Here is a 27,811-nt window from a genome sequence, read left to right as displayed (position 1 = left end):
ATAAATGTAATTACACATGGAACGCACTGTAAAGGAGGAAAATTTTCTCCTCTATTCTCTCTGTCTCCAACTGGGCCCAAGAATTAAAGTGACATAAAATAGATGGACAGGAGAAAAGCATACAAATTTTATTTAATAAAATTTTACATGTACATGGGCATCCTCCCAGGAAAACGAAAATCCAAAGAGGTGGCTAGGCCTAAGTGCTTGTATACTAGTTGAACAAAGAGGCACTCATGGAAAAGTAACTAGGAAAATATGGATTAATTTAATAAAGACTATTTGTATAGATTTATCTCCATTTTAACTCTCCATTTCTTATGATAACAGTATCTTTCCTCCTAGGGTAGGGAGGGTATCTTTCACATGGAAGTTTGGTTTCCTGCTTTCAGGAATAAGGACTAAACTCTGACATTTTTTTTTCTCTTGCCCAGATTCCTAAGAATTTGCCTGGTGAGTCACACTTACAAATGATAAAATATCATTAAACAGGTTTTTATTAACCTGGTATAATGTGGTTTACTTTCCGACCTGAATCTCGTATAGCAGCACATGACAGTGTGAACTAAAATAAAATCTTAAGGCTTCCCCTCAATCGGCTGACTGAATGGACCCCCTCTTGGACAAGGTGATATCCTAAAACTAAATTGCCTGCTACCGTGAGGAGGGAGGTCAGACATGTCTCATCATGCCCCTCTCCCTTCTTGGAGACATCCTTTGTAATCCATTAACAGGCCTAAGGGTATGCAAGACAAACCTGCAGAAACTCAATTTACACAACAAATATATGTCTGGTGGCTTGTCTCTGATTAACAGACCTCCTTATCTTAAAACATTCCAAGCCTTCAGACAAAGGTTCATGTCTTTAAGCAATTGCAAGTCAAAGAATCTTTAAACCCACTTATAACCTGTAAGCCACCCCTGCCCCTTTAAGCTGGCCCACCTTTTTGGGCCAAACCAATGTATGCATTACACGTATTGATTTATGACTTAACCTGTGATCCCTGACTCCCTGAAATGTATAAAACCAAACCATAACCTAACCACAGAGAGTCCACCTGGTCAATCTTGGGCATGCATCCAGGTTATGGGCCTCAAATTTGGCTCAGAATAAATGTCTTTAAAATTATTTTACAGAGCTTGGCTTCTTTTCTGTTAACAGATAGAAAACCCTTATATCTTAACTCAAGTTTTCTAGCAGACCCCCCAATCTTAACTCAAGCATTCTCTTCTATTTACTCCAGGTCTTTGAACAAAGCTTAAACCTTTCAATCAATTGCCAACTAAAAAATTCTTTAAAACCCACCTATGACTTGTAAGCTCCTGCTTCAAGATGTGTTGCCTTTTCAGCATGAACCAATGTATATCTTCCATGTATTGATTTATGATTTTACCTGTAATCCTGTCTGCGTGAATATATAAAACCAAATTGTAACCTGGCTGCTTAGGGTGCATCTTCTCAATACCTCTTGGGACCATGTTCCCCAGGCTGGGGTCACTATATTTAGCTCAGAATAAATCTCTTCAAATTATTTTACAGAGTTTGGAATTTTTTCTGTTAACAGGGAGAAAAAAATAGGTCCGAGTGCTCTTCTTGCACCTGCTGTTTTTCAAGTGCCTTTATAACACTTCTGCGAACCCTCTACTGCAAATTGCATTTTATCATCCATTTACATCTCTTTTCCTCCACTAGATTGTGAGTTTCATAATGACCAGAACTATTTCTTTTTACCTTTGCATTTCTGGGCCATAAAAGTGCCTGGGATAAGACAGAGTTTCAATCAATCACAGTTGAATGCAGAGGGCTTAACTGTCTCCAGTTTTAGCCTGCATAGAGCATTTATCTTGTTTTTCACTCTCAATACCAGTTCATGCTGTGGGGGCGATGTACCATTCAGTCCTTGATAGAAAGATGAGAGAATCTGACCAAGACTAGAAAGGGAAGTTAAAATTTTCATCGTATAAAACATCCAGAGGACGTTTTCATTGTTGGTTAAATGAACCTGCAAGTCAATGCTGCCCTCTAGAGCCGCCTACAGCGCCGTCAAACAAGCGGAAGAAGGAGATTTCCCTACAGAGAAATTCTGTGGGCCAACTTCCTTTGAGGAAAAAAAGGAAACCGGACAGATGAGTCGGGGACGGAAATTGGGGCGTAGAGACGCCACGACCTCGGGGAACGGGAACGCGCATGCGCCTCGCGTAGCTCCGCCCTTCCCGCGGTTGCCAGGCAACCGACCCGGAAGTTACGGAAGCGCAGGCCGCGGCGGGCGCCGCTAGCCGGCGGAAGATGGCGGAGGGCGGCGGCGCCGACCCCGGCGAACAGGAGAGGAGGTCTTCCGTGCCGCGGCCCCCGAGTGCGCGGGATTTGCAGGTGCGGCCAGCAGCCGAGGGAGGGAGCGCGATGATGAGCGCCCTCGGGCGCGAGTCGGAGGCCGCCTTTGGCCTCGGCTAAGCCTTTTCTGGACCCTATCTGGGGGCGGAATTGTGACTGGCGCCGCGGGTGGGCGCATGACGCTGTGGTGGTCGTGGAAACAAGTGCCTGAGTCTCTAGCGTCGGTGTCTCGTTTTTCCTCCACCCTATGTGGGCTGTAAAAACCAGCTGTTCATTTAGAATGGCATTTTGCGGGGTCAGTCGGGTTGTTTACTGGTTAATGCTTCCTTCTTTAGACTACAGAAGAAAGCTTTGCTGTGGCCATAGTAAAGTAGGCAATCACTTAAAAAGTAGTGTCACGTGTTGCTAGTTCTTTTGTCTTGAATGCTGACTTGGTTACTTAAATACAAAAAGATACTTTTTATCAAGTAGCTTTTCTCTTTTAAAGAGGTGAGCTAAAGCGATACAACATTGCACATAAGAAACGAGTAAATAAGACTTGGTAACGTTATAGGACACTGACATTTGTTAGTTAAATACGAGTTCACGAAATCCTCTTTTATTAGATGCTAACACCGCTTTGCTCATTTTAGGCTTTTTCTGTGACCTTGTGAGATCATTGATAAAATTCAACACGTAAACATCTGTAAGAAGCTATAGTTAAAAATGAATGAGATTGAATCCATAAACCGTGGTAGAACAGTTCTGTATTACTTTATGGCCACACTTTCATTCGCATATTTGAACAAACATGTATTGACCACCTGCTGTATAACACCGTTAAGCTCTGGGGAATGCAGAGATAAATAGCACATCAAATCCACAGTTGGTGCTGGACACTGATGAAGGATATGGAAGTGTAAAAACCTTTCTACCTTTTGGAAACCTACAGAGTTTTTTGTTTGTTTTTGGTTTTGGTTTTGAGATATAGTACACGAATACATTTAGCATAACCTTTTAAGATGGGATATGATTGGGTGCCCAAATAAGGCAATGCATAAAATAACCAATTTGGAGAATGGAGAGATCAGTGTAAGATTAGGCCGTGAGATCAATGTAGAATAGTTCCAGTGCCCATAGTCAATTCAGTAGTGGTAAACAGAATCAAGGAATAGGAAGTTATTATCTACCTCATCTTTTCTATTGTGGACCAACATTACTAAGAGGCAGCGAGGGGTGTTGAGGAAAAATGTATTTAGTGGTGAGAACAACTTTGATTTGCTTCTTGGTCCTGCCATTATTAGTTGTGTGAACTTAGGAGAAATATCTTAACCTTTTCAAACCTCAGCGTCTTCATTTGCAAACTGAGGGTGATAGTGGTAGGGGTGTAAGGATTAAATATGTCTGTAAAGGGCGTATGCCCAATTTCCATATTATCCTGGCACAGTATTTGCTTGGCAAATATTTGATTTCTTTTCCTTCAAAGGAGAGAGATGCTGTAACTTTCACTGGTTAGTCCATTCTAATGCCATTAAAGTTAATACAGACTGTGTAACTTAATGTCCTTTGCCTAATTTAAATCCGTTTCTTCTTTTTATGTGAAAAGTGAGAACAGTTGGTTAATGATCACCTGATACTGGCAAATTGTTTACAGACAATTTGGATCTATGTATGATGAATGGTTGGAGATACGCTGGTAGGCGTTGCTAATTGAGAATGCCTTAGTTTCCATTTTTAATGAGAAGATAGGGATTTTCTTTTTATCTGTGTACTTCTAGGTAGGTCAGTAGGAAGATAACTAATTTCTTTACGAGTGTGATTTGGTGTATAAGATACAGTATTTAAGTATTGGTAATCTTTCCTTTAGAATTTAATATGAATTGAGAAACTTGAAAACAACCAAAGTGATGACATATCAAGAAATAAAGTACGTATCAAAGGTTTAAAGAATTGATAATGATGTTCTCCCCAAATGGTTTCTTGGATATTGCTTATAGATTGTCTTGTTATTGTTTGATCTAGACATGCTTACGAGTTACTCAGTGCAGTTTTCAGTAGATACTTCTTCCCCAAGAGCTTGCTCTAAGAGTCTTTCGTGGTGAGGAAAAGGGTGATGTACTACTAATTGGAACAAAGAAAAGTACCCCTAAATAAATATATCTTAGCTGCATGTGGTGTGGAGTTTGTCGGCATCTGAATCAAGAGGGAGTGTTCCCTTTTGGGAAACACAGTTGTTTCCCAAAAGGCCCCTCAGTACTGGGAGCCTCCAGTTTGCAAACTGCAAACTTGGGAATCTCATTTGAGTATCAAACCAAGAAATGTTCTTGGCTCCCTTCATCTCCCCAAATTGGGAAATGGCCAGTGGCAAAGTTAAGAGCAGGATTGTTAGTGACAAGATGAAGCCTAAAAACCTCCATGGTGTTCAGTAGCATTTCTGAATTGTCAAAGATTTTTGTCTCTTGTAGTGTCCCTCAGTCCACCCACATACGTGGCTTTTAACAGTTGGCTAAGGTATTTAATTGTATACTCTGTCCCAGTTTTCTTCCAGAATGTCAAAAAGAAAAAAAAAAGCAACAGATTTCTGTTCTTAATTCTGTTTCCATATAGGTTGGAATGGGGGGGGATAACTTCAGTACTTATTAGGGGTTACGATTGGGCTTGATAGGGTGGGCTTGATAGTGGGTACTATAAGTGAGAAAAGAATAGCAATGTCTGATACTGTGTTGCCACAGTATCCTAATCCTGTTGAATATCATTATTCCGTATCATTGGTTCTCAACTTTAGTGTGCATCAGAATCACCTGGAAGGCTTGTTAAAGCACAGATTGCTGAGCCTCCCCCCAGAGTCTAATTAATTCATTAGGTCTAAAGGGGGTTTGAGCATATGCATTTCTTACAGGTTCACAAGTGATGCCAATGTTGCTATTCTCTATAATAAACCTTTATTGTAGCTTCTAGAATGTGTCACTCTAAGGCTGAGAATTCTAGCACTTTTGATCTTTTGCTATATACTTGATTTTCTCCCTTTGCTTTCAGGTTCAAGTTTTTCACATTAAAAATTCCAGATGAGATTATCAATACTGTACTTATCATACTTTATTCTCTCTATATTACTAAAACATCTTAATTACATTTCGAGATTTGGTTGCTATTCTATTAGTTTTGACCAGTACGTCAATTAATTTTTATCAATTTAAATTATCATTTCCTCTTTTGGTATGGTATCATCTGCTATGTTAAACAATATAAATTAAATTTCTTTATAATATTCATTAATATGCCTATATGATGCCACATGGCATCTAAACACTCATTTTCTTCTAAGCTAATGATGTACTGTTAATAACTAGGATCTCTCAGCCAGGTAACTCCCTACTCTAATATTACTTCCCCCATATTATTGTTTTGTTAGCATATGTTCCACCATCGAAAAGGCATTTGGTTTATTTATTTATTTTAGAGAAGAACATTATTTGGTTGGAAGCATTTATTCAAATCTTCTTAAAAAACAAGATACAAAACTGTGCAGCAAACATAACCTCAATTTAAAAATCCATCTATGTGTTTATGATTCATGTTATAATCTGTAATTCTACATGAATCTGTTGCCTGTTAAGTACAATGTTACAAACAATTTGGGAAACTTAAAATGTACGGGGGATAAAATAGCAAAAAAGTACACAGGTAATAACAATATAATGCTTAATATAAATGTCATTGAGGGATAGCATGTGCTATGAGTATTTAGAAAATAAAGATATTTAGTTAGGAAAATTAGAAAAGGTTTTGTAAAGGATGGCTGAGATGGCTCTTTGAAATACAGATAACATTTTCATTGATGAGAATAGGAATAGTGTAAAAGTAATTCATACACCTGAAATAATATAATTGGCTCAGTAGGAAATCCATAAAAGAATGCTATTTTGAAGAGGTTTAGCGAGGTAAAATTTATGAAAACTCTGACCAAAAGTCAGAATGTCTCTCCCTTCTCTCTCCCTAGTCTCTCCCTCTTCCGCTGACTCTGACTTTGGTTTGGTTAGTTTTGCTTGAGATGGGGTAATAAACGACCTTAAGGAAATAGATAACGCTGAAGGAAGAAAAGAAATCTTGGGGAAAATGAAACACTGATACAATCATTGCTAAACACTTAATAGGATCTTCTAGTGGTGGAACACGTGCATTGTGCTTTATGTCCATTATTTTATCTTTCTCTTTTTTTGCAGTTTTCAGTTTATTTTCTTTTTAATTATTGTGGGTACATAATCGATGTATATCTTTATAGGGTACATGTGATGTTTTGATACAGGCATACAATGTGAATTAATCAAATCAGGGTAATTGGGGTGTTAGTCACCTCAGGCACTTATCATTTCTTTATGTTAAGAACATTCCAATTTCAGTCTTTTATTTAAAGTATACCCTAACTTGTTATTTATAGTCACTTTGTTTTGCTATCAAATACTGTTCATTATATCTAACTCTCTAACTATGTTTTTGCACCAATTAACCATCCCCACTTTATCCCCTCTTCACCTCCCCACCCAACTTTCCCAGCCTCTCTACTCTCTGTCTCCATGAGATCAATTGTTTATAACATTTAGCTCTCATATGTGAGTGAGAAAAAGCGAGATTTGTCTTTCTGTGCTTGCCTTATTTCACTTTACATAATGTTCTGCAGTTCCATCAATGTTGTTGCAAATGGCAGGATTTCATTCTTTTGTGGCTATCTAATATTCCACTGTATATATTATATGTACACACTTTCTTTATGCATTCGTCTGTTGATGAACACTTAGGTTGATTTCAAATCTTGGCTATTGTGAATAGTGCTGCAGTAAACATGGGAGTGCAGATATCTTTTTGACGTACTGATTTCCACTCCTTTGGGCATATACCAAGCAGTAGGATTGCTGAATCGTATGGTAGTTCTATTTGCAGTTTCTGAGAAACCTCCATACTGTTCTCCATAATGGTTGCAGTAATTTATATACATTCCCACCAACAGTGTACAGTGGTTCCCCTTTCTCTACATTCTTTCCAGCATTCATTATTGCCTGTCTTTTTGATAAAAGCCATTTTTACTGGGGATGATGTTATCTCATTGTAATTTTGATTTGCATTTCTCTGATGACTAATGATGTTGAGCATTTTTTCAAATATCTGTTGGCCATTTGCCTTTTTTTGAGAAATGTCTATTCAGATCCTTTGCCTATTTTTAATCAGAATTTTTGATTTTTTTCCTGTTGAGTTGTTGGAACTCCTTATATATTCTGGTTATTAATCCCTTGTCAGATGGGTAGTTTTCTCACATTCTGTGGGTTGTCTCTTCACTTTGTTGTATAGAAGCTTTTTAGCTTGATGTGATCTCATTTGTCCAATTTTATTTTGGTTGCCTGTGCTTTGGGGGTGTTATTAAGAGGTCCTTGCACAGACCAATATCCTTAAGCATTTCTCTAGTGTTTTCTTTTAGTAGTTTCATAATTTCAGGTCTTAGATTTAAGTCTTTATTCCGTTTTGATTTGATTTTTGTATATGGCAAGTGATAAGGCTCTAATGTCATTCTTCTACATATGGATATTTAGTTTTCCCAGAACCATTTATTGAAGAGACAGTCCTTTCCCCATTGTATATTCTTGGCACCTTTCTCAAAGATAAGTTCACTATAGATGTGTGGATTTATTTCTGGCTTCTCTATTCTGTTCCAGTGGTCTGTGTGTCTGTTTTTATGCCAGTACCATGTTGTTTTGGTTACTACAGATCTGTGGTATAATTTGACATCAAGTAATGTGATTTCTCCAGTTTTGTTCTTTTTACTCAGATGGCTTTGGCTATTCTGGGTCTTTTATGGTTCCATATAAATTTTAGGATTTTTTTTTTCTACTTCTGTGAAGAATGTCATTGGTATTTTGATGGTGATTGCATTGCATCTGTAGATTGCTTTGGGTAGTATGGACATTTTAACAATATTGATTCTTCCAATCCATGAGCATGGAGTATCTTTCCCTTGTTTTGGTATCCTCTTCAATTTCTTTCATCAGTGTTTCATAGTTTTCATTATAGAGATCTTTCATTTGGTTAAGTCTATTCCTAGGTATTTATTTTTTTAGCTATTGTAAATGGGGTTACTTTCTTGGTTTCTTTTTCAGATTGTTTGCTGTTGACATACAGAAATGCTACTGATATTTGTATGTTGGTTTTTTGTCCTGCAACTTTACTGAATTTATTAGTTCTAATAGTTTTTGGGTGGAGTCTTTAGATTTCTACAAATACAAGATCATACCATCTGCAAACAAGGGTAATTTGACTTCTTCCTTTCCAAATTGGATGCCCTTTCTTTCTTTCTCTTGTCTGATTGCTCTAGCTAGAACTTCCAGTATTATGTTGCATAACAGTGGTGAGAATAGGGATCCTTGTCTTATTCCGGATCTTAGAGGAAAGGCTTTTGGTTTTTCTCCTTTGAGTATCACACTAGCTGTGAGTCTGTCATATATGGCTTTTATCCTGTTAAGTTCCTTCTGTACCCAGTTTTTTGAGAGTTTTTATCATGAAGGGATGTTGAATTTTATTGAATGCTTTTTCAGCATCAATTGAAATGATCATATGGTTCTTGTCCTTCTTTCTGTTAATATGATGTATCACATAGATTGATTTGCATGTGTTGAACCATTTTTGCATACCTGGGATGAATCCCACTTGATCATGATGAGTACTCTTTTTAATATGTTGTTAAATTCACTTTGCTAGTATTTTGTTGAGGATTTTTGGATATATGTTCATCAGAGATATTGGCCTATAGTTTCTTTTTTTTTTGTTGTGGTATCAGGATGATACAGGCCTCATAGAATAAGTTTGTGAGTATTCTCTCCTCCTTGATTTTTTTGGAATATTTTAAGTAGGATTGGTATTAGTTCTTCTTTCTCTTTTTCTTTTTATTATTTCAGCGTAAAGTTCAGATTATGTATATTCCCCATGCCCCCCCTTCCCCCCGAGTCAGAGCTTCAAGCGTGCCCATTCCCCAGACAGTGCGCATCGCACTCATTATGTAGGTATGCACCCATCCCCTCCCCCCAGCCCCCACATCTGTCCAACACCCAATTGGTGTTAGTCCCAGATGTGCACTTAGGTGATGATCAGGGAAACCAATTTGCTGGTGAGTACCTGTGGTGCCTATTTTTCCATGCTTGGGATACTTCACTTAGTAGAATGGGTTCCAACTCTCTCTAGTTCCTCTTTCAATGCTTGGTAGAATTCATCAGTGAAGCCACTGGGTCCTGGGCTTTGATGAGAGACTTTTTCTTACTGTTTCTATTTCATTACTTGTTATTGATGTATTCAGATTTTGGATTTTTTCCTGGTTCAGTCTTGGTAGGTTGTAAGTGTCTAGGAATTTATCCACTTCTTACAGGTTTTCCAATTTATTGTCATATAGTTGCTCATAGTAGTTCTTAATGACCCTTTGGATTTCTACAGTATCAGTTTTAATGTCTCCTTTTTTCATTTCTGATTTTATTTATTTGGGTCTTCTCTCTTTTTTTCTGGCTGAAGGTGTGTCAGTTTTGTTTAACTTTTCAAAAAAAACAACTTTGTTTCATTGATGTTCTGTATTTTTTTGTGTTTCAATTTATTTCTGTTCTTATCATTATTATTTTTTTTCCTACTAATTTTGGGTTTGGTTTGCTCATGTTTTTCTAGTTCTTTGAGATGCACCATTACGTTGTTTACTTGAAGCTTTTCTACTTATTTGATGTAGGCACTTGTTACCGTAAACTTTCCTCTTATTACTGCCTTTTCTGTATCCCATAGGTTTTGATATGTTGTGTTTTCATTTTCATGTTTTGAGGAATTTTTTAATTTCCTTTTTCATCTGTTTATTGATCCACTGGTCATTCAGGAACATAGTGTTTAATTTCCATGTATTTGTTATTTTCCAGTGCTCCTCTTGCTATGGATTTCTAGTTCTGTTCCACTGTGGTTAGAGAAAATATTTTTTATGACTTCAATTTTTTTTTAATTTTTTAAGACTTGTTTTGTGGTCTAATATGTGGTCTATCCTTGAGAATGATCCATGAGCTGAGGAGAAGAATATGTATTCTGTAGCTGTTGGATAAACTGTTCTGTAAATATCTATTAAGTCCATTTCATATGTGGTGCAGGTTAAGTCCAATGTTTCATTGTTGATTTTCTGTCTGGATGATCTGTCCAGTGCTGAAAGTGGACTGTTGAGGTCTCCAGTGATTATTGTGTTGGGGTCTATCTCTCTCTTTAGCTCTGATATTTGCTGTTTATCTCTGGGTGCTCCAGTGTTGAATGCATATATAGTTAGAATTGTTATATCCTCTTGCTGAATTGGCCCCTTTATCATTATATTAGTATAATGACTTTCTTTGTCTTTTTTTTTTTTTTTACAGTGTTTGTCTTGAAATGTATTTTATCTGATAGAAATATAGCTACTTCTACTCTTTTTTGGTTTCCATTTGCATGGAGTATCTTTTTCCACCCCTTCATTTTCAGTCTATGCGTCTTTATAGGTGAAGTATGTTTCTTGCAGACAACATATGATTGGTTCTTGTTTTTTTATGCATTCAGCCACTCTGTGTCTTTTGATTAGAGAGTTTAGTCCATTCACATTCCATGTTATTATTGGTAGGTGAGAACTTAGTACTGCCATGTTGTTATTTCATTTCTGGTTGTTTTGTGGTCCTCTCTTTCTTTCTTACTTCCTCTTCCTTTGTTTAAAGTGATTTTTTTCTAGTAGTGTGTTTTAATTTCTTTTTATTTTTTGTGTATTTGTTGTAGGTTTTTTTGATTTGAGGTTACAGTGAGGTTTGCAAAAAATATAACGAGACCGAGTGCAGTGGCTCACGCCTGTAATCCTAGCACTCTGGGAGACTGAGGCAGGAGGATCGCTTGAGATCAGGAGTTCAAGACCAGTCTGAGCAAGAGCAAGACCCTCGTCTCCACGAAAAATAGAAAAACTAGCCAGGCGTGGTTGCACGCACCTGTAATCCCAGCTACTTGGGAGGCTGATACAGGAGGGTGTGTTGAGCCCAGGATTTTGAGGTTGTAGTGAGCTATGATGATGCCACTACACTCTAGCTGGCGTGATGGAGCAAGACTCTTTCTCAAAAAAAAAAAAATTATTTTAAACATATGACAACTCTGCTTACAAACAAACAAGTGCAAGGAGAAATGTAACTGGAATTCTACCCTGAAACTCCATCTCCCCCACCCCCACTTTTTAACTTTTTGTTGTTGCCATCCATATCTTTTTATACTATCTTTCAAAAAATAGTCATTATTTTTGATAGGTTTGTCTTTTAGTCTTCCTACTCAAGATATAAGTGGTTTATGTACCACAATAACAGCAATAGAGTATCATGTCTTTGTGTACTTAGTATTACCAGTTAATCGTATACTTCAGATGATTTCTTATCGTTCATTAATGTCCTTTCCTTTCAGATTGAAGAACTCCTTTTAACATTTCTTGTAGGACAGGTCTGGTGTTGATGAAATCCCTCAGCTTTTGTTTGTCTGGGAAACTCTTTATTTCTACTTCATGTTTGAGGGAAATTTTTGCAGGATATAATATTCTAGGGTTAAGGTTTTTTTCCTCCATCACTTTGAATATGTCATACCACTCTCTCCTGGTCTGTAAGTTTCCACTGAGAAGTCTGCTGCCATACATATCGGAGCTTCTTTATATGATATTTTTTTCTTTTTTCTTGCTTCTCTTAGGACCTTTTTTTTTGTCCATGACCTTTGGGAGCTTGATTATTAAATGCCTTGAGGTAGTCTTGTTTGGGTTAAATTTGCTTGGTGTTCTATGACCTTCTTGTACCACAATGTTGATATCTTTCTCTGGGTTCGGAAAGTTCTCTTATTATTTCTTTGAATAAACTTTCTACCTCACTCTCTCTCTCTATCTCCTCTTTAAGACAAATAACTGTTAGATTTCCCATTTTGACGCTATTTTCTAGATCTTATAGGTGTGCTTTATTCTTTTTCATTATCATTATTTTTCTCTTCTGACTATGTATTTCCAAATAGCCTGTCTTCGGGATCACTGATTCTTTCTCTGTTTGGTGAGTTCTGCTGTTGAAAGACTCTGATGCATTTCTCAGTTTGAATTCTTCAGCTCCAGAATTTCTGCTGGATTTTTTAAAGTTATTTCAATCTCTTCATTAAATTTCTCTGATAGGCTTCTGAATTCCTTCTGTGTGTTATCTTGAAGTTCATTGAGCTTCTTTAGGACAGCTATTTTGAATTCTTTGTCTGAGAGGTCACATATCTCCATTACTCCAGGATTGGTCACTGGTACCTTATGTAGTTTGTTTAGTGAGGTCATGTTTTCCTCGGTGTCTTTGATGCTTGTGGATGTTCATCAATGTCTGGGCATTGAAGAGTTAGGTATTTATTTTAATCTTTGCGTTCTGGGCTTCTTTGATCCCATACTCCTTGAAAAGGCTTTCCAGATATTCAAAGGGAATTGAGTGTTGTGATCTAAGTCTTTGGTTACTGCAGCTGTGTGAGCACTGGGGGTGCTCCAGGCTAAGTAATGACTCTTGCAGACTCCTAGCAGTACTGCCTTGGTGGACTTGAGTAAGATACGGGAGAATTCCCTGGATTACCAGGCAAAGTCTCTCACTGTGCTGAGCTGCTCAAGTTGGGGGAGGAGTAACATGGGCACTCCTCATGGCCACCAGCACCAGGTCACACCTGAAGCCAGACCAGTCTCACCCAAAACCTATGGTGACTGTTGCCTGGATACCTCTGATGTTTATTCAAAGCCCAAGGGCTCTTTAGTCAGCAGGTGGTAAATCCTGCCAGGACTGGCTCCTTCCCTTCAGGACAGCATGTTTCCTTCTGGCCCAGGATAGATCCAGAAATGTCATCCAGGAACTAAGGTCTGGACTCAAGGGCTTCAGGAGTCTACTTGGTGCTTTATTTTACTGTGGCTGATCTGGTGTCCTTGTTGCAAAACAAAGTCCTCTGAACTTTTCCCTGTCCTTTCCCAAGTGGAAGAGGAGTCCCTGAGCTGCACTGCCTATAGTTGGGGGGAGAGGAGGAGTGACACAGGCACTGGCTTGGCCACCACTGCTGGTGCCTCACTGGGTCAAGTGCACCTCAAGTCCACTGGCTCAGAGCCAGCACAGTTGCAGGAATTGCCCAAGGACTGCAGCCTTTGTGGCCTGACTGCCTTATGAATTTATTCCAGCCCGCTTTTTGTCAGCCAGTGGTTGGGCTAGCCAGAACTTGGGTTTTGGAGTGGAAGATTTCTCTCGGGCCAGGCTAGTCTGAATGCTTCTTCCATGGGCAGTGGCAGAATTCTGCTCTGTGCTGTGTTCCCCTGTGACAAGGGAGCCTTGGGTTTTAATGCAAAGTGCCATAATCACTTCAGTCTCCCTCCCCCTGGCACACAGATTGTCTCTCCACTGAGGGGTGAAGGAGGGGGAGGGGTGACATAGGCAATGCAAGACTGTCTTTTCTGCCCTCTTCAATGCCTCTTTCCTAGATATGGTGTTAAAACCAGGTAGTATGATCACTCACCTGATTTTTGGTGGTTCTGAAGGTGCTTGCTTGTGTGGCTAGTTGTTGAATTTGGCGTTCGTGCAGAGGGATGATCGCTGGAGTTTTCTATTTGGTCATCTTGCTCTGCCCCTTCCCTATTTAATCTTTCAAACATCCCTTTGGGGTAAGTTTTTTCTAGACATTTGATGTGAGAAGTAAGGCTCAGAAAAATTAAATAATTTGCCCAAGATCACACAGTAAGTGTCTAAGTTGGCATTTGATTTCAGTCCTTTTGGATTATAAAACACATTTATGATTTGGATTTCCAGCAAAATAGTGATGTTAAAAATATGAAAGTAACGAGTCACCCTGTCATGCACCTATAATCCCAGCTACTTGGAAGACTGAGGGTGGGAGGATCGATTGAGCTCAGGAGGTCAAGACCAGCCTGGGCAACATGACCCCTGTGTCAAAAAAAAAAAAAAAAAAAAAAAAATTGGAGTTATTGTATGGGGGGGGGTAAACAAATTAGAGGATAGAATACAGTCTTTCATTTTTGTTTTCTTTGTGTATATTTTAAAAGTTGACTAATAGAATTTTCAAAGAGTTAACTTTGCCTCAATTTCGTGTTCTTTTCCTATTGAGGAAAGAAACCGTGGAGTTAATTTTCGTATTTTTTGTGCTTCTAAAAGGAGCATTTTATCTGTTTTGTTTTTGTTTGGGGGAGGGAAAGGAACCCCAAAGATTATGGTCATGACAATTATTATATAATGGAATAGCCACAGGGATCTTAAGGAAAATTTCTGAGTTGTTGTCCAAAGATCTCAAAAGTTAGAAAACATACAACTTAAACATTGCTGAAATATTTGGATTACTTTTTAAAAGTCCATTTCAAGAACAAATATAATTCTGTTTAATTTTGAAGATATTTAGCCATGTATCTATAATGCGTAATTTGGTAATATTGCTTTCTAAACCATACATGTAACATATTGTATTCTATTATTCAGAAAGTTATTTTCCTAAACTTGATGAAATTTATGTCTGGGAGACTGTTAAACAGAACACTTTTGAAATTTTTTATGTGCTTGGATTTTGAAAACTTGAACAGCTGAATGAAATTATTTTATGAGATCTGATTAAAGAAGCTGATATGGGTGTGAAACATCTTCAAGAATTCTTAAAAGAATTATAGGAGAGTTATATAGGTCCAAATTTGAAAAAGATTTGTTACCTAATACAATTTTTGAAACTGTTGAATAGTTAATTAAAAATAAATAAGTATTATAACTTAAATTTGTTCTAATATGTGGCATTTGGGTGCTGTAAAATAGGAGATACAATGAGTTTATTTTGGGAAGGAGTCACCTGAAGCAGGAGCCTTCATTTTTTCATGAAAAGTCTTTACCACTCAATTTCAAGTTAATTTTCTATTCATAACTTATTGTATGGAAGAGTTTATTTCTAGTGTTATACTTTATAACAAGCCTGTTTTTATGTAGTTGGCGTTGGCAGAATTATATGAAGATGAAGTGAAATGCAAATCTTCCAAATCTGATAGACCTAAAGCTGCAGTCTTTAAGAGCCCACGAACGCCACCTCAGCGGTAAGTTTTGTTTTAAAAATAAATTATAACCTTTTTTAGTTCACTAATCCCAAATTATTTTAAATGGCCTTGGAATTTTTTTTTAAAAATTTATAATTTCTTAAATATTACTTAGGTACTACTCCTAAAACTTTTACAGTTGGAAAGCTAAAAGAAAGTTATGGAAAAATTACCTTAAAATACCTGTTTTGGTGGGCATCGTATTAAATTATATCATGAATAATTTTGTTCTTGGGCACAGTGTTTCTTTAATATTTTTTGAGTCATTGGACTCATTGAGAACTTGATGAAAGCTATAGACCCTGACCTCCCAAAACAACATCCATGTGCAATTTTATTCATCATTTTCAAGGGTTCATGTGTTTCTTAAAGTCCATCCATGGAGCCTTTCTGGGTCTTTTGTCCTCCACTTAAGAATCTATGACTTCTGGAGTCTGTCTCTGCCTCCATCTGATGATGATTCAACTAATAAGGTAGTATTTGCTCTTGTTAAAAATCCCTAAACTATAAAACAACCCACCATGAAGAATTAAGGGATGAGAACCAGGTATATTTTATTGCCGTGAGTATTCATGCTGCCAGGAATATTTTCATTAACATAGTTTTAGTATGCAGATCTCATCCCTAGGAAGAAACTTGAATTTTTCCATTATATCTCATTCTTAGAAAGTCTGTAAGTTTACCAAAAGTTGAAAAATTCACGAGAAATTATTCTTTGTCACTACTCCACATTCTCTCTTTCTGTGGGGGAGATAAAAATAACATATCTTTCTGGACTTAAAAAAAATAATATTTATAATTTTTTCTTCCAACTTTTTATTTTACAAATTTTCAAACCCACAGAAAATTAAAAGACTAGTTGCGTGAATAAATACTGCGTATGCTTCACCTGTATTCATCAGTTTTTAACACGTTATAACATTGTTCGTGCACACTCACTCTCTTTTACTCAACCATTTGAAAGGAAATTGTAGCCATCATGACACTTCACCCCTAAATACTTCAGCATGTGTCTCCTAGGCATAAGCACACACTCCTTTATAACCTTGGTAACATACCTTAAAAAATTAACAGTAATTCTACCAATGTCATTGAATATCTAGTCTGTAAGTCAGACATTTCTTTGGATTTAGGATCCAGACAAGGACCACACATTGCATTTGATTATTCCTGTTTTGAATTTTTGAATCCAGAGCATTTTTCTCATCTTTTTGTTGTTTTTAGCTCAGCTACATAATCTATTACATTGACTTTTTTGAAAAATCTAGGCCAGATGTCTTATAAAATGTCCCACATTCTAGGTCATTATTTCCTCATGATTAGATTCTTATTCAACATTTTTTGTCAAGAATGCTAGATGAGTCGTATTGTCTATTTATTATATGACATCAAAAGTCATATAATTTCAGGTTTTTCCACTATTGTTGATATGTTCACTTGGTTAAGGTGCTGACCACCACATCGCTCCATTGTAAGGTACAGTTTATCCTTTGTAATCAGCAAGTTGGTATGTTGGCACTATTTGAATATCTTATCCTTTCATTAATTTTTATTTTTTGTGTATATGTTTATAATATATATATTTAATTCTTATTTTTACATACATAAAATATTTTTAACTGCTTCCTTAATTTGTATATTCTCCCAGTTTTTGAAAGTACTTAATATATATTGATGTGTTTAAGTTTTATTCATTCATTTTATTCATTGGCCACTGTTTCCCCAGTTTGAGCACATGTTGAATGACTTAATTTTCTCTTGATGTAGCAAATTAAAGTATTAAGTTCCTACAATAAGACTAATGTATTAATATTTTCCATGCTGTTCAAATATGGTCACTAAAATATTTCAGTGAAGGGTTTTCCTCTTTTATGTTACCTGAAACAATGTTGCCTTTAGTATTTGTAATCCAGTTTTTTAAGGATTTTGTGCCTCACATTTGATCTGTAGAATTATTTACATATCTGAAAAAATGAGCTTCCTTAAAAGATACTGGTTGAGACTCAAACTGTGTTTAATCTGCTTATAATACAATGTGTAGCAAATTATTGGCAATATTTTTTCTAAGTATGATATTTTCTAACACTATGCACTTCCTTTGATTTCATATTCCATATCAACATTAGCCCAGTTTTAAATTGTATTTCTACGGATTTGTTTGGTTTAGAAAACAGTGCTTATTTTCATAGTCTTTGGGCAGTATTATAAATCAAAACAGTTATCTTTTCATTGTCACTTTAAGCCAAAATATTTTCATTGTGTGAAACTCTAAACATAAGATGACCTGTGTTTTTTAATTTACAAAAGGAGGTACATAACCTATAGAAAAACCCTGAGAAGAATATAGTGTGATGCCTGTTTTAACGTATTCATCCACAAAAGGTTATGTATCACAGGAACAAAGAAGCACACAGAGGAAGATAATCAAATTGACCAGAAGAATCAGAAAAGGAACCCACAGAACTTTAGTGGCTTAGTGGCAAATAAGGTTGGATAGGTGGAGGTGCAGCCAGCAGAATTTCACGGGCATGTGACCTTTGCTGTCATGCAGTGCCCCGCGCTCAGAAGAGCCCCATGTTTAGTTTAATGTTCTGCTGTTATTGTCTTAAAATTCTTAATAAATTTTGAACAAGGGGACTCATGTTTTCATTTTGCACTGGGCCCCACAAATTAAGTAGCCAGTCCTGGAGACAACCTTGAAAGCCAAGGAGATAAATTACAACTGTGTAGAAGGCAGTGGAAAGCCAGTATGGTTTTTAATGTAAATTTAATGATAAAACTATAATATAGTGTTAAAGTCTTTCACTCTAGAGATAGACACACCTCGGTTGTATTTTTTTCTCTCTGTTCTAATAAGGTTTTGCCAGTGGGCAAGTTATTTAACCTCCTTATTTTTGTTTTCTCACTTGTAAAATGGGTATAATACCATGGTTATGAGTATTAAATGAGCACATAGTCATCCCTTGATAAATGTTAGCTATTATTATTTTGTCCTTGTAGGAAAGAAGGACAGACAGTACTATATAAAATTATAGTAAGACATGGTGGCTCATGCATGTGATCTCAGCACTTTGGGAGATTGACAAGGCAGGAGGATTGCTTGAGGCCAGGATCGAGACCAGCCTGGACAACACACTGAGACTCTGTCTCTACAAAAAATAAAACTGCCTGGCATGGTGACACACTTCTGTAGTCCTAGCTACTTGGGAGGCTGAAGTGGAAAGATCACTTGAACCCAAGAGTTTGAGGCTGCAGTAAACTATGATTGTGCCACAGCACTGTAGCCTGGGTGACAAAGTGAGACCCTGTCTCAAGAAAAAAAATAAAATTGTTATAGAAAGAACAGGATAAGGAAGCAAGGAAATCAAGAAGAAAATAGTTGTGGTAATCTAAGGAGTGGGATAATAAAATTTTGGATTTAAGTGGTATTAACAGAATGGAGGAGAAAGGGTGATATTGATGTAGGATACTTTCAAGGAATTTATTATAGACACTTGATGACATGGGATGTAAGGAGTAAGTGAATAGAAAAGACAGAAAACTTAAAGGTTTTTAGTCTGGAATACAGAAAAATGTGATTGTTAATGAAGGGTTCCTTTGTGGAACATAGGTTTAGTTTTGGAGTTGATAAACTTTAAGTAGTATTAATCCAGTAGGTGCTTTTAAATTCAGCACTGGGCCATAAGTAAGAGGGTGGTGAAAACATATAGTTGAGAATCATCTGTATACAACAGGTTATCTTTAGCAGTGGGTAAATATTTTGATGATCAAATGAGTTTAAATAGAGAATGGGAGTCAAGGACATAGGCATACTTAATTATGCAAGAGAAGGAGAAAGAAAGCTCAGTAAAATAGAGGGGGAGCTATTAATTCCCACTGGGCAAAGAAACAACAATTTTGGTATCATCAAAGTCCAGGAGAGACAGTTCAAATACAAAGTGAGGAACGGGAGAAGGAGGATAGGTTTAAAAGTATCAAATGTTTCAAAAAGTAATAACTGAGAAGAGTCTTTTGGGTTTGATGATAAGAAGGTAACTCAGAACCTTTGAATAAAATAGATTCAGCGGCAACATGGGAACAAAAATCTTACTGCAAGGAGAAAGTGCTTGGGAAGTATGGGCACCAGGTACAGATATTATGTTTAAGTTTTGGGTCATCATTAGGAGTTAAAGAGATGGGCAAAGGAGAATGTAGCCTTCAACAATTCATATTTATTTTCAATTGTTAAAAAAAATGTCCGCTTCATGAAATAATGATTCTTTTATTCTTAATACTGCTTCTCTGAGTAGTTCAGTGTGAATTGACACTCAATAGAAACACTTTTACTTAATGGTAGGGTACAGTAATCACATCATTGCTGAACTGAGTAATTGATAGGACATTAAAATCTGTTTTTGAAAATTCTAATGTAAGAAAAAAAACTTGACAGTTTAAATATCACTCTCTCAGAAGCTTGAGAAAGAAGTCCAGATAAAAATGGAATTACAAGTTTTAAAATAATTTATGTGTCCCATGGTTTAATTTTGTCTATATTTTTCTTTATTTGAGTAAAAGTATTAATATTTCCTTTTTCATGAATATTGATTAAACAGCTTACAAAGAATAGCTATTATATCTCCATTAAGGATAAATTTATTCATTCATCAATTTCAGTTGTGTCACTTATTCTAGGGATGTAAACTGTGGTGATCTTTGACTTCATAGAGTTTAAAATCCAACAAGGAAGCTAGCTAGATAAGAGAAATAAACAGGTAATAGGTATAAAATTATCCTATTTGTACCATATAGTATTTATGCCTTTAACTTTACTTGTGGCCGGGTGCAGTGGCTCATGCCTGTAATGCTATCACTCTGGGAGGCTGAGGTGGGAGGATTACTTGAGCTCAGGAGTTGGAGACCAGCCTGAGCAAGAGCAAGACCCTGTCTCTACTAAAAACAGAAAAATTAGTGGTGGTTCATGCCTATAGTCCCAGCTACTCAGGAGGCTGAGGCAGGAGGATCGCTTGAACCCAGGAGTTTGAGATTGCATTGAGCTATAATGATGCCACTGCACTCTAGCCAGGGCAACCAGGTAACACTCTGTCTCAAAAAAAAAAAAAAAAAAAAAAAAGCTTGCTATTGATATTACTACTTAATTTATTTTAAATATTTTACTCAAACATTTATTATTTTATTATCTGGAAGTGGTAAAATTATCATAATTTATATTAGACTCTAATAAGTGAAAGTTGTATGTTGTAATCTCTGGGGTAGTATCCAAAATAAAAATAAAATAATGTATAACTAACAAGGGAAATAAAACAATAGTTATTTGACTAATTCAGCAGGAGGCGAGAAAGAAGAAAAGGAACATAAAGCATAATTATATTATGAATATATATTCAAATATATATATAGCAATAGTTACATTAAATATAAATAGTCTAAATCTATTTAAAGGATAGATTGGCAGGTTGAATTAATTAAAAAAACTCTGTGTAGCTTATGAAAGATAAATGTTAAATATAAGGACACAGAGAAACTGAAAGGAAAAGGATGTGCCATGCAAACACTAACCAAAAGAATGCTGGTACAGCTATACTAATATCAGATAGGACAGTCCTTAATACAAGAAGCACTATTGAATTTAAAGAGGAGACATTTCATAGTGATAAAATGTCAGTTCATCCAGAAGATACAACGATTCTAAATTTGGTTACATGGCTTAAAAGATATAAAGTGAAAATCACAACATTCATAATTTTAGAAAACACAGCAAACTGAGAATAAAGGGATCAAATTAATCTGATTTTAAAGGATCTACAGAAAACCTACTGTGAAGATCACAGTTAATAGTAAAGTAGTGAAAGATTTCTTTCTGGAGTTGGCAGCATAGCAAAGATAACCCCATCATCATTTTCATTCAACCTGTACTGGAGGTTTTAGTCAGTAGAATGAGGTAAGGAAAACAAAAGTATACAAATTGTAAAGAAAGAAATAAAACTCTTTATTTGCAATGACATGATTGCATACAAAAAAACTACGAAAGACTCTTTAGTCGAACTACTCAATTTAATAAGTATGTTTAGCAAGATCTTTGATCCTAAATACAAGATCAATATTCAGAAATCAGTTTTCTTTTTATATACAAGTAGAAATATTATAAGATTACATTTTAAAAAGATAGCATTTATATTCAAAAATACCTAGAATAAATTTAACAGAAACTGTAAAACCAGTACCAGGAAACTATAACACAGAAGACCTAAGGGAAGGGTGACATACAGAATTGGAAGATTTAATATTAAGCTATATCCTGTAAATAGTGGGGAAGGGTTTAATGCAAACTAATAAGCAAGTTCTAAAAGTTCTAGGAAAATACAGAGAGTCAAGAATAAACACACATATATATGTTTTTGATCTGGCTTATCCTGCTTGAATGTAAGCTCCGTAAAGACAAGGACTTTGTTTTATTTAATGCTGGATCCATGGTACCTGGAACAGTGCCTCGTATATAGCAAGCACTCAACAAGTATTCGTTGAATGAAAATATAATGACCAATATTGCCTTTCAGAAGTCTTTCAATTTGAGTAGTTCATAGTTGGTTAAGGGATTTCCAAGTGTTCTAGAAATCAAAAATGGTTTTATTGGTCTTGATATTTCTTCCTTCTGCTAATTAAAGGGAATTTTATTCCTTTTCATTTATATTATGTTAGTTTATATGAGCATAGAGTATTATCAATACTTCAACAGTCAATAAATATTAGTCCTCCCCAAAAAAGAAAATAGTAACCAGAATATTCATGAAGAAATAAAACAAAGTTGAGGACTTATAATACTGGATATAAAGATTTACTTTTAAAACTGCAATAGTTATGAGAGTAAGGATTAACAGTAAATGAATGAAACAAAATAGAGAACTCAGAAACACACGCTTGATTTATGACAAAGATGACACTGCAGAGCAGTGAGGGGAGAGAATTTCATTACGTGGTACTGGGACAAATGGACATTTATATGGGGAAAAATAATTCTTGGGCCTCTACCTTATGCCATCTGAGAACATCAGTTCTAGATGGGTTGTGGATCTAAATGTAAAAACTAAGACAGTAAAACTTCTAAAGAAAACAGAGTATCTTCATGACTTTGGGGTAGGCAAAGATTTCTTAAACAAGTAACAAAGACCATAAGCGGTAAAGGAGCTAGTAAATCATTTCCTGTGGCTGACTTTTCCAGTAAGATCTTTTTCACAAAGACTGAGATAAAAAAAGAATGATTATTTGCTTTGTGAGATTAGAGACCTAGGACAGGGAAGGAGGGAGATACAAGAGGAGATAGTTGCAGCAGGAAGCTTTGCTTTGCTTTTCTGTATTTGTCATAGCTGCCTGATGTTGTCTGCCATCAAACTCCTAATACTAACGCTTATCTTGGGAGCCAGCTAGGACACTGCTCAACCTTGCTTGCTATCCTGAACCTTTGAGTTTAAGCTTGGGAGGAATGCTTCCATAGGCTCCTGCTCTAGGGAAACTTGAGCCCCAGTATACTTCTCCAGAGCACTGGCAGGATGAACAACCCCCCACTTCAATAGCTAGTGGGGTTCAACTGGTGTCTACTTGTCGTCCAGGTGGATTTTTTTCCTTCATTTACAGCGAAGTGAGAGCTGGTCTGCTCTTCCCTCTGTCATATTTTTGCATATACTAATTTGGAAGAAAGTCTTGATGATGACCTCGGTTTCTAGTCTCCAGTGCTTATATAATTTCCCCCCGTTGTTTTGTTTTGTGAGTCCAGTGGAATTTGGAAACTGGATTGCAGAGTATGAATAGTTTAACATGAGCTTTGTCGTCATACTAAAAGTCTCTATGTTGATACTTCATTGATTATATTTTATGATACCCTTGATTGAAAAGACCTTGGAAGATGAAAAACTAGGGTACTAATTTTAGGGAAATTTTTATGTTCTCTAGGACCATTTATGAAGTTGGAATCAGAGTAGAAATTAATCATTGAAAAACTATCCGAATTATTTGCTTTTAATAAATACAGGGAGTTTTAATTGAGTAGGTTTCTTTTCAATCCAAAAATCTCTGAAGAATAAACCTTCTATATGCAGCTATGTAGTTTAGTTAGATGTTTATACTCTCTAAACCTAGAGGTTTCCTCACTAACTAGGTCCCTACTGAATATGGCCTTTCTTAGGGTGAAGGGACTAGCTTACTGCCACTGAAGTCACAAGAATGCCTCTTTTTAAATAAAAGTTATTTCATAAGACTAGCTTTTTACTTTAAAGTACTTCTCTGTTAGTTCATATTTTTATTTATGAACTATAATGTTTAAAGGTTTTATTCAAGTGAAAATGAGTACAGTGGATTACATATAGTTCGACCTTCAACTGGGAAAATTGTGAATGAACTTTTCAAAGAGGCAAGGGAACATGGGGCTGTCCCTCTGAATGAAGCCACAAGAGCTTCAGGTGATGACAAATCCAAGGTCAGTACTCAATTTTAAAACTATACTATTTCTATATTTGATTTCCTCTATCAGTTTTTATATTGTTTACAAACATTTTTCTAACTATTTTTTGGGGAGGGGAAGTAAAGAAAACTATGTTTTTCTTAAAATATTTGTTTCCTTTTTATAAGGTTATGGTCTTTCCATTAATGATTCACAGTTGAGGCAATTTCTTACATTTCTATGCAACTTTTTGATTTACCTTTTAATTTTGAAATAATTATCAATTCACAGACATTTGCAAAAAAAAAAAACACAGGGAGGTTCCATGTCCCTTTCATCTCGTTTCCCCCAATGATTACATCTTACATGATTTTAGTGTAATATCAAAGCCAGTAATTTGACATGGGTACAATGTGTATGTACAGTTTTGTGTCTTTTTATCATGTGTAGATTTGTGTAATCGCCCAACTCAATTGAGATACCATTCCATCATCACAAGCTCTCCCTACTCCCTCTCCCCTCCCTCTCTCCTACCATAACCTCTAGCCATCACTAATCAGTTTTCCATTTCTACAATTTTATAATATTGAGAACATCATACAAATGGAATCATACAATATGTGACCTTTTGGGAGTAACTCTTTTCACTCAGCATAATTGCATGTATCAATACTTTGTTCCTTTTTAATTCCTGAGTAGCATTTCATGGTATGGGTATACCACAGTTTAACCATTCATTTATTGAGGGACATTGTAGTTGTTTCCAGTTTTTGACTATTACAAATAAAGCTGCTGTGAGCAATTTTGTACAGGTTTTATTTTACTTATATAGCTTTTCATTTCTCTGGAATAAATGCCCAGGAGTGCAATTGCTGGGTCATATATTAAGTGTAGGGTTGGATTTTTAAGAAACTACCAACCTGTTTTCCAGAGTGGTTGTGCCATTTTATATTCTCACAATGTATGAGAAAGCCAGTGTGTCTACATCCTTACCAGCATTTAATATTGTCACTATTTTTAATTTTTGCCATTTTGATAGGTGTGTAGTGATAACACTGGTTCTAATTTGCATTTCCCTAAGGACTAATGATGTTAATTTGCGTTTTCCTAGTGGCTAGTAATGTTGAACATCTTTTCATATGTCTATTTGCTATTATCTTTATTATAATGTCTCATGACTTTTGCCCATTTTCTGATTGGATTTTTTATTTTGTTACTTTTGAGTTTTGAGGATTCTTTGTATATTTTAATAGGTATGGGTCCTTTGCCAGATATATGGTTTGCAAATATTTTCTCCCAGACTGTAATTTGTATGTTTATCCTCTTACCCTCTTAATAGGGTTTTTCAAAGGGCAAAAGTTTTAAATTTTGATAAAATCGTTTATTCTTTTTCTTTGTAACAGCTCGTGCTTTTGGTGTCTTGCCTAAAAACTTTTCACCTAAATGTAGGTCCCCAAAATTTTCTCCTGTATTATCTCGAAAAATTTTACATTTAAATCTATGATCCATTTTGAGTTGGTTTTATAAAAGGTGTGAGGTTTACATCAAGGGTCATTTTTTTGCTTATGATGCATAGTTGCTCCAGCATCACGTGTTGTGAAAGGCTCTTCTTCCTCCGTTGAATTGCTTTTGTACCTTTCTAAATTTCTGTAAACTTTTTTATAGAGCTTTTATAACTGTATCAACTGACACAATATTTTTATATTGAAGAATAGTTCAAGTGTCTTTTTTAGTATAAGTGTCATATATTCTTACAATCAGCATTTCTCAACCTGGAACTTTCCTATCAAAATCATTTGAGGAGGTTATGAAACTTAAATTTTAGCTTTCATTTCATTATTTGTCAACAGTTTGAAATTCTCTTTTAGTCAAGTCTTAAGATAATTTTGGCTCTTGCAGATTCTCTAATTTTGTAAGAAAATTGTGTAATTGATACAGTTTATTCTATGGAGAAGAAAGCAATGTGATAATAAAAAGCTCATTCATGATACAAAAGGTGATTAAAAGGAATAGCATTTTTACCTCATAAGCTATCCTACTTGAAGAATAGAAGACCTTGCGATTAGTATAGCAAAATAAAAAGTGCAGTTATAGGTGACTTGTTACAGTTGAATAAAAGCAACTTATAAAATAAGGATAGAGCTTTTCTTAGGGTGGTTCATACCCATTTATAAAATCCTTCCTTTATGAAACATGATTTAATCATTGTAATTTTTATTAAAAGACTTGTCATAAAATATTAAGGGTAGTTTTTTTTTAATTTATACTTGAAAAAATATATTTTAATGTATAGATGCATATCTTAGTTTAAGGTTGGCCTGTATTATTATTATGTCAGCTTCTGAGTCACTAATGTTTTTATGGAAAGAGACATAATTTTTTACTTTAAGTACACTTCTCTATAACATAAGACTTTCATTCTAATATAAAATTTTCTGGGTAAGTATGAACCAGTTTAGCTAATTACAGTTTAGTTTTAAAATATATATTATATGTTATAATATTTTAGTGAATAATCCTTAGTGAATTTTTAACTCACTTGCTATGTATTTTAGTCATTTACAGGTGGAGGATACAGATTGGGTAATTCCTTTTGTAAGCGGTCTGAATATATCTATGGAGAAAATCAGCTACAAGATGTAGGTACAATAACCAAAATGAAAAAGTAAATATTTGCCTCTAGTTACTACTGTTTGTTTTAAAATTAAAAATTGATAATATAAATATATTTCTGTTGTTATTTTTTGAAACCTTGGTTAAAAGGACCAATGTGTAAATTTTCAGCATTAGTGTTTATTTTGTATGTCAATCGTGCTTTGCATTTAGAGATACATAACTATTTGTTGAATGTGTGATTCACTGTCAAAGTGAACATACAGGGGAGCACAGTGGTACACACCTATAAATTCCAGATATTTGGGAGGCTGAGGCAGGAGGATCACTTGAGCTCAAGAGTTGAAAGCCAGCCTGGGCAACATAGCAAGACCCCATCTCTTAAAAAAAATGTTTAAGAAAATGAACTTTATATGTATATATTTTAATTATTATAAATGGTATATTGTCATAAACATTTTAGCTGAGTTATACATGTTGGAATACCTAAAGTCATTCTTCTGTTGCTTTTTGAAATTTTGGAGTTTTAATTTTCATTTTAAACATATTTTCTTGGATGATCAGTGGAAATTCGGTCTTGCGCTTTGGTACGACTATATAAGCTCTGTAGCATAGAAGAGTGTAGTGTGGGTGCAGATGAAGGAAGAGGATGGGAGTAGTGGGGTGCAGCTTGATGTTCTCTTCTCATTACCTTTATTTTCTAGTGAACCACCAGTAATCGTACTTCAAGGCCAGGGTCAAGTTGTGGGACCTTTGGCATTTGCTCTCATTGTCAGTTTGTTAAGCTAAATACAAATCTGCTAAGAAAACACATGTGATTTCACCTAAGTCTTTATAATAAAGAATAACACAAATAATTCCCTATTTTAAATTAATTAAATGGTTTAATATGTTGTTAAGATATCGCATTTATAACTTAAAATTGTTTGGGGGAGTTGTATTCTTATATATATTTTTTTTTCTTATGCCCCAAAGGTTCAGATTTTGCTTAAACTGTGGAGCAATGGTTTCAGTTTAGATGATGGAGAATTGAGACCTTACAGTGACCCAACAAATGCTCAATTTCTGGAGTCTGTTAAGAGAGGGTAAGATACATTATTTGTATTCTATTTGTTACTTAGAGTGGGACTGTCTTTTTTTTAAACAGACTTAAACTACTAGTACACTACTAGATTTCAAGAGTTGGTTCCTGGAATATATTGTGTTAAATGGTTGCCAGGGGTATAATATTCTTGAGTATATAAAGGATATATTGCTATCTGTAAGTCACTGGTTCTTAACTTTGTGGGGCAGGAGCATTGGACGTTGGCCCATTTTGAAATCTGATGAACCTATGGACCCA

General features: G+C 35.6%; 1 protein-coding gene across 2 annotated transcripts in view; it reads left to right on the top strand.

Annotated features, from left to right (window-relative positions):
- The first annotated feature begins 2,263 nt into the window (after positions 1 to 2,263).
- UBXN2B (UBX domain protein 2B) overlaps positions 2,264 to 27,811 on the top strand; it is a 36,961-nt gene continuing 11,413 nt past the window's right edge. The window contains exons 1-5 of one of the 2 annotated variants that reach the window (XM_069466486.1): positions 2,264 to 2,371; positions 15,322 to 15,425; positions 23,742 to 23,892; positions 26,412 to 26,495; positions 27,445 to 27,554. In XM_069466486.1, coding sequence (XP_069322587.1) covers positions 2,288 to 2,371; positions 15,322 to 15,425; positions 23,742 to 23,892; positions 26,412 to 26,495; positions 27,445 to 27,554 — 533 coding nt within the window. In that variant the 5' untranslated portion in view covers positions 2,264 to 2,287. The remainder of the gene's footprint in view (positions 2,372 to 15,321; positions 15,426 to 23,741; positions 23,893 to 26,411; positions 26,496 to 27,444; positions 27,555 to 27,811) is intronic. The other variant, XM_069466485.1, reaches the window with a different exon arrangement.

The sequence above is a fragment of the Eulemur rufifrons genome, chromosome 3, assembly GCF_041146395.1.
Source record: "Eulemur rufifrons isolate Redbay chromosome 3, OSU_ERuf_1, whole genome shotgun sequence".
Classification (NCBI taxonomy): Eukaryota; Metazoa; Chordata; class Mammalia; order Primates; family Lemuridae; genus Eulemur; species Eulemur rufifrons.
This window is presented reverse-complemented; position numbering and strand designations above follow the sequence as displayed.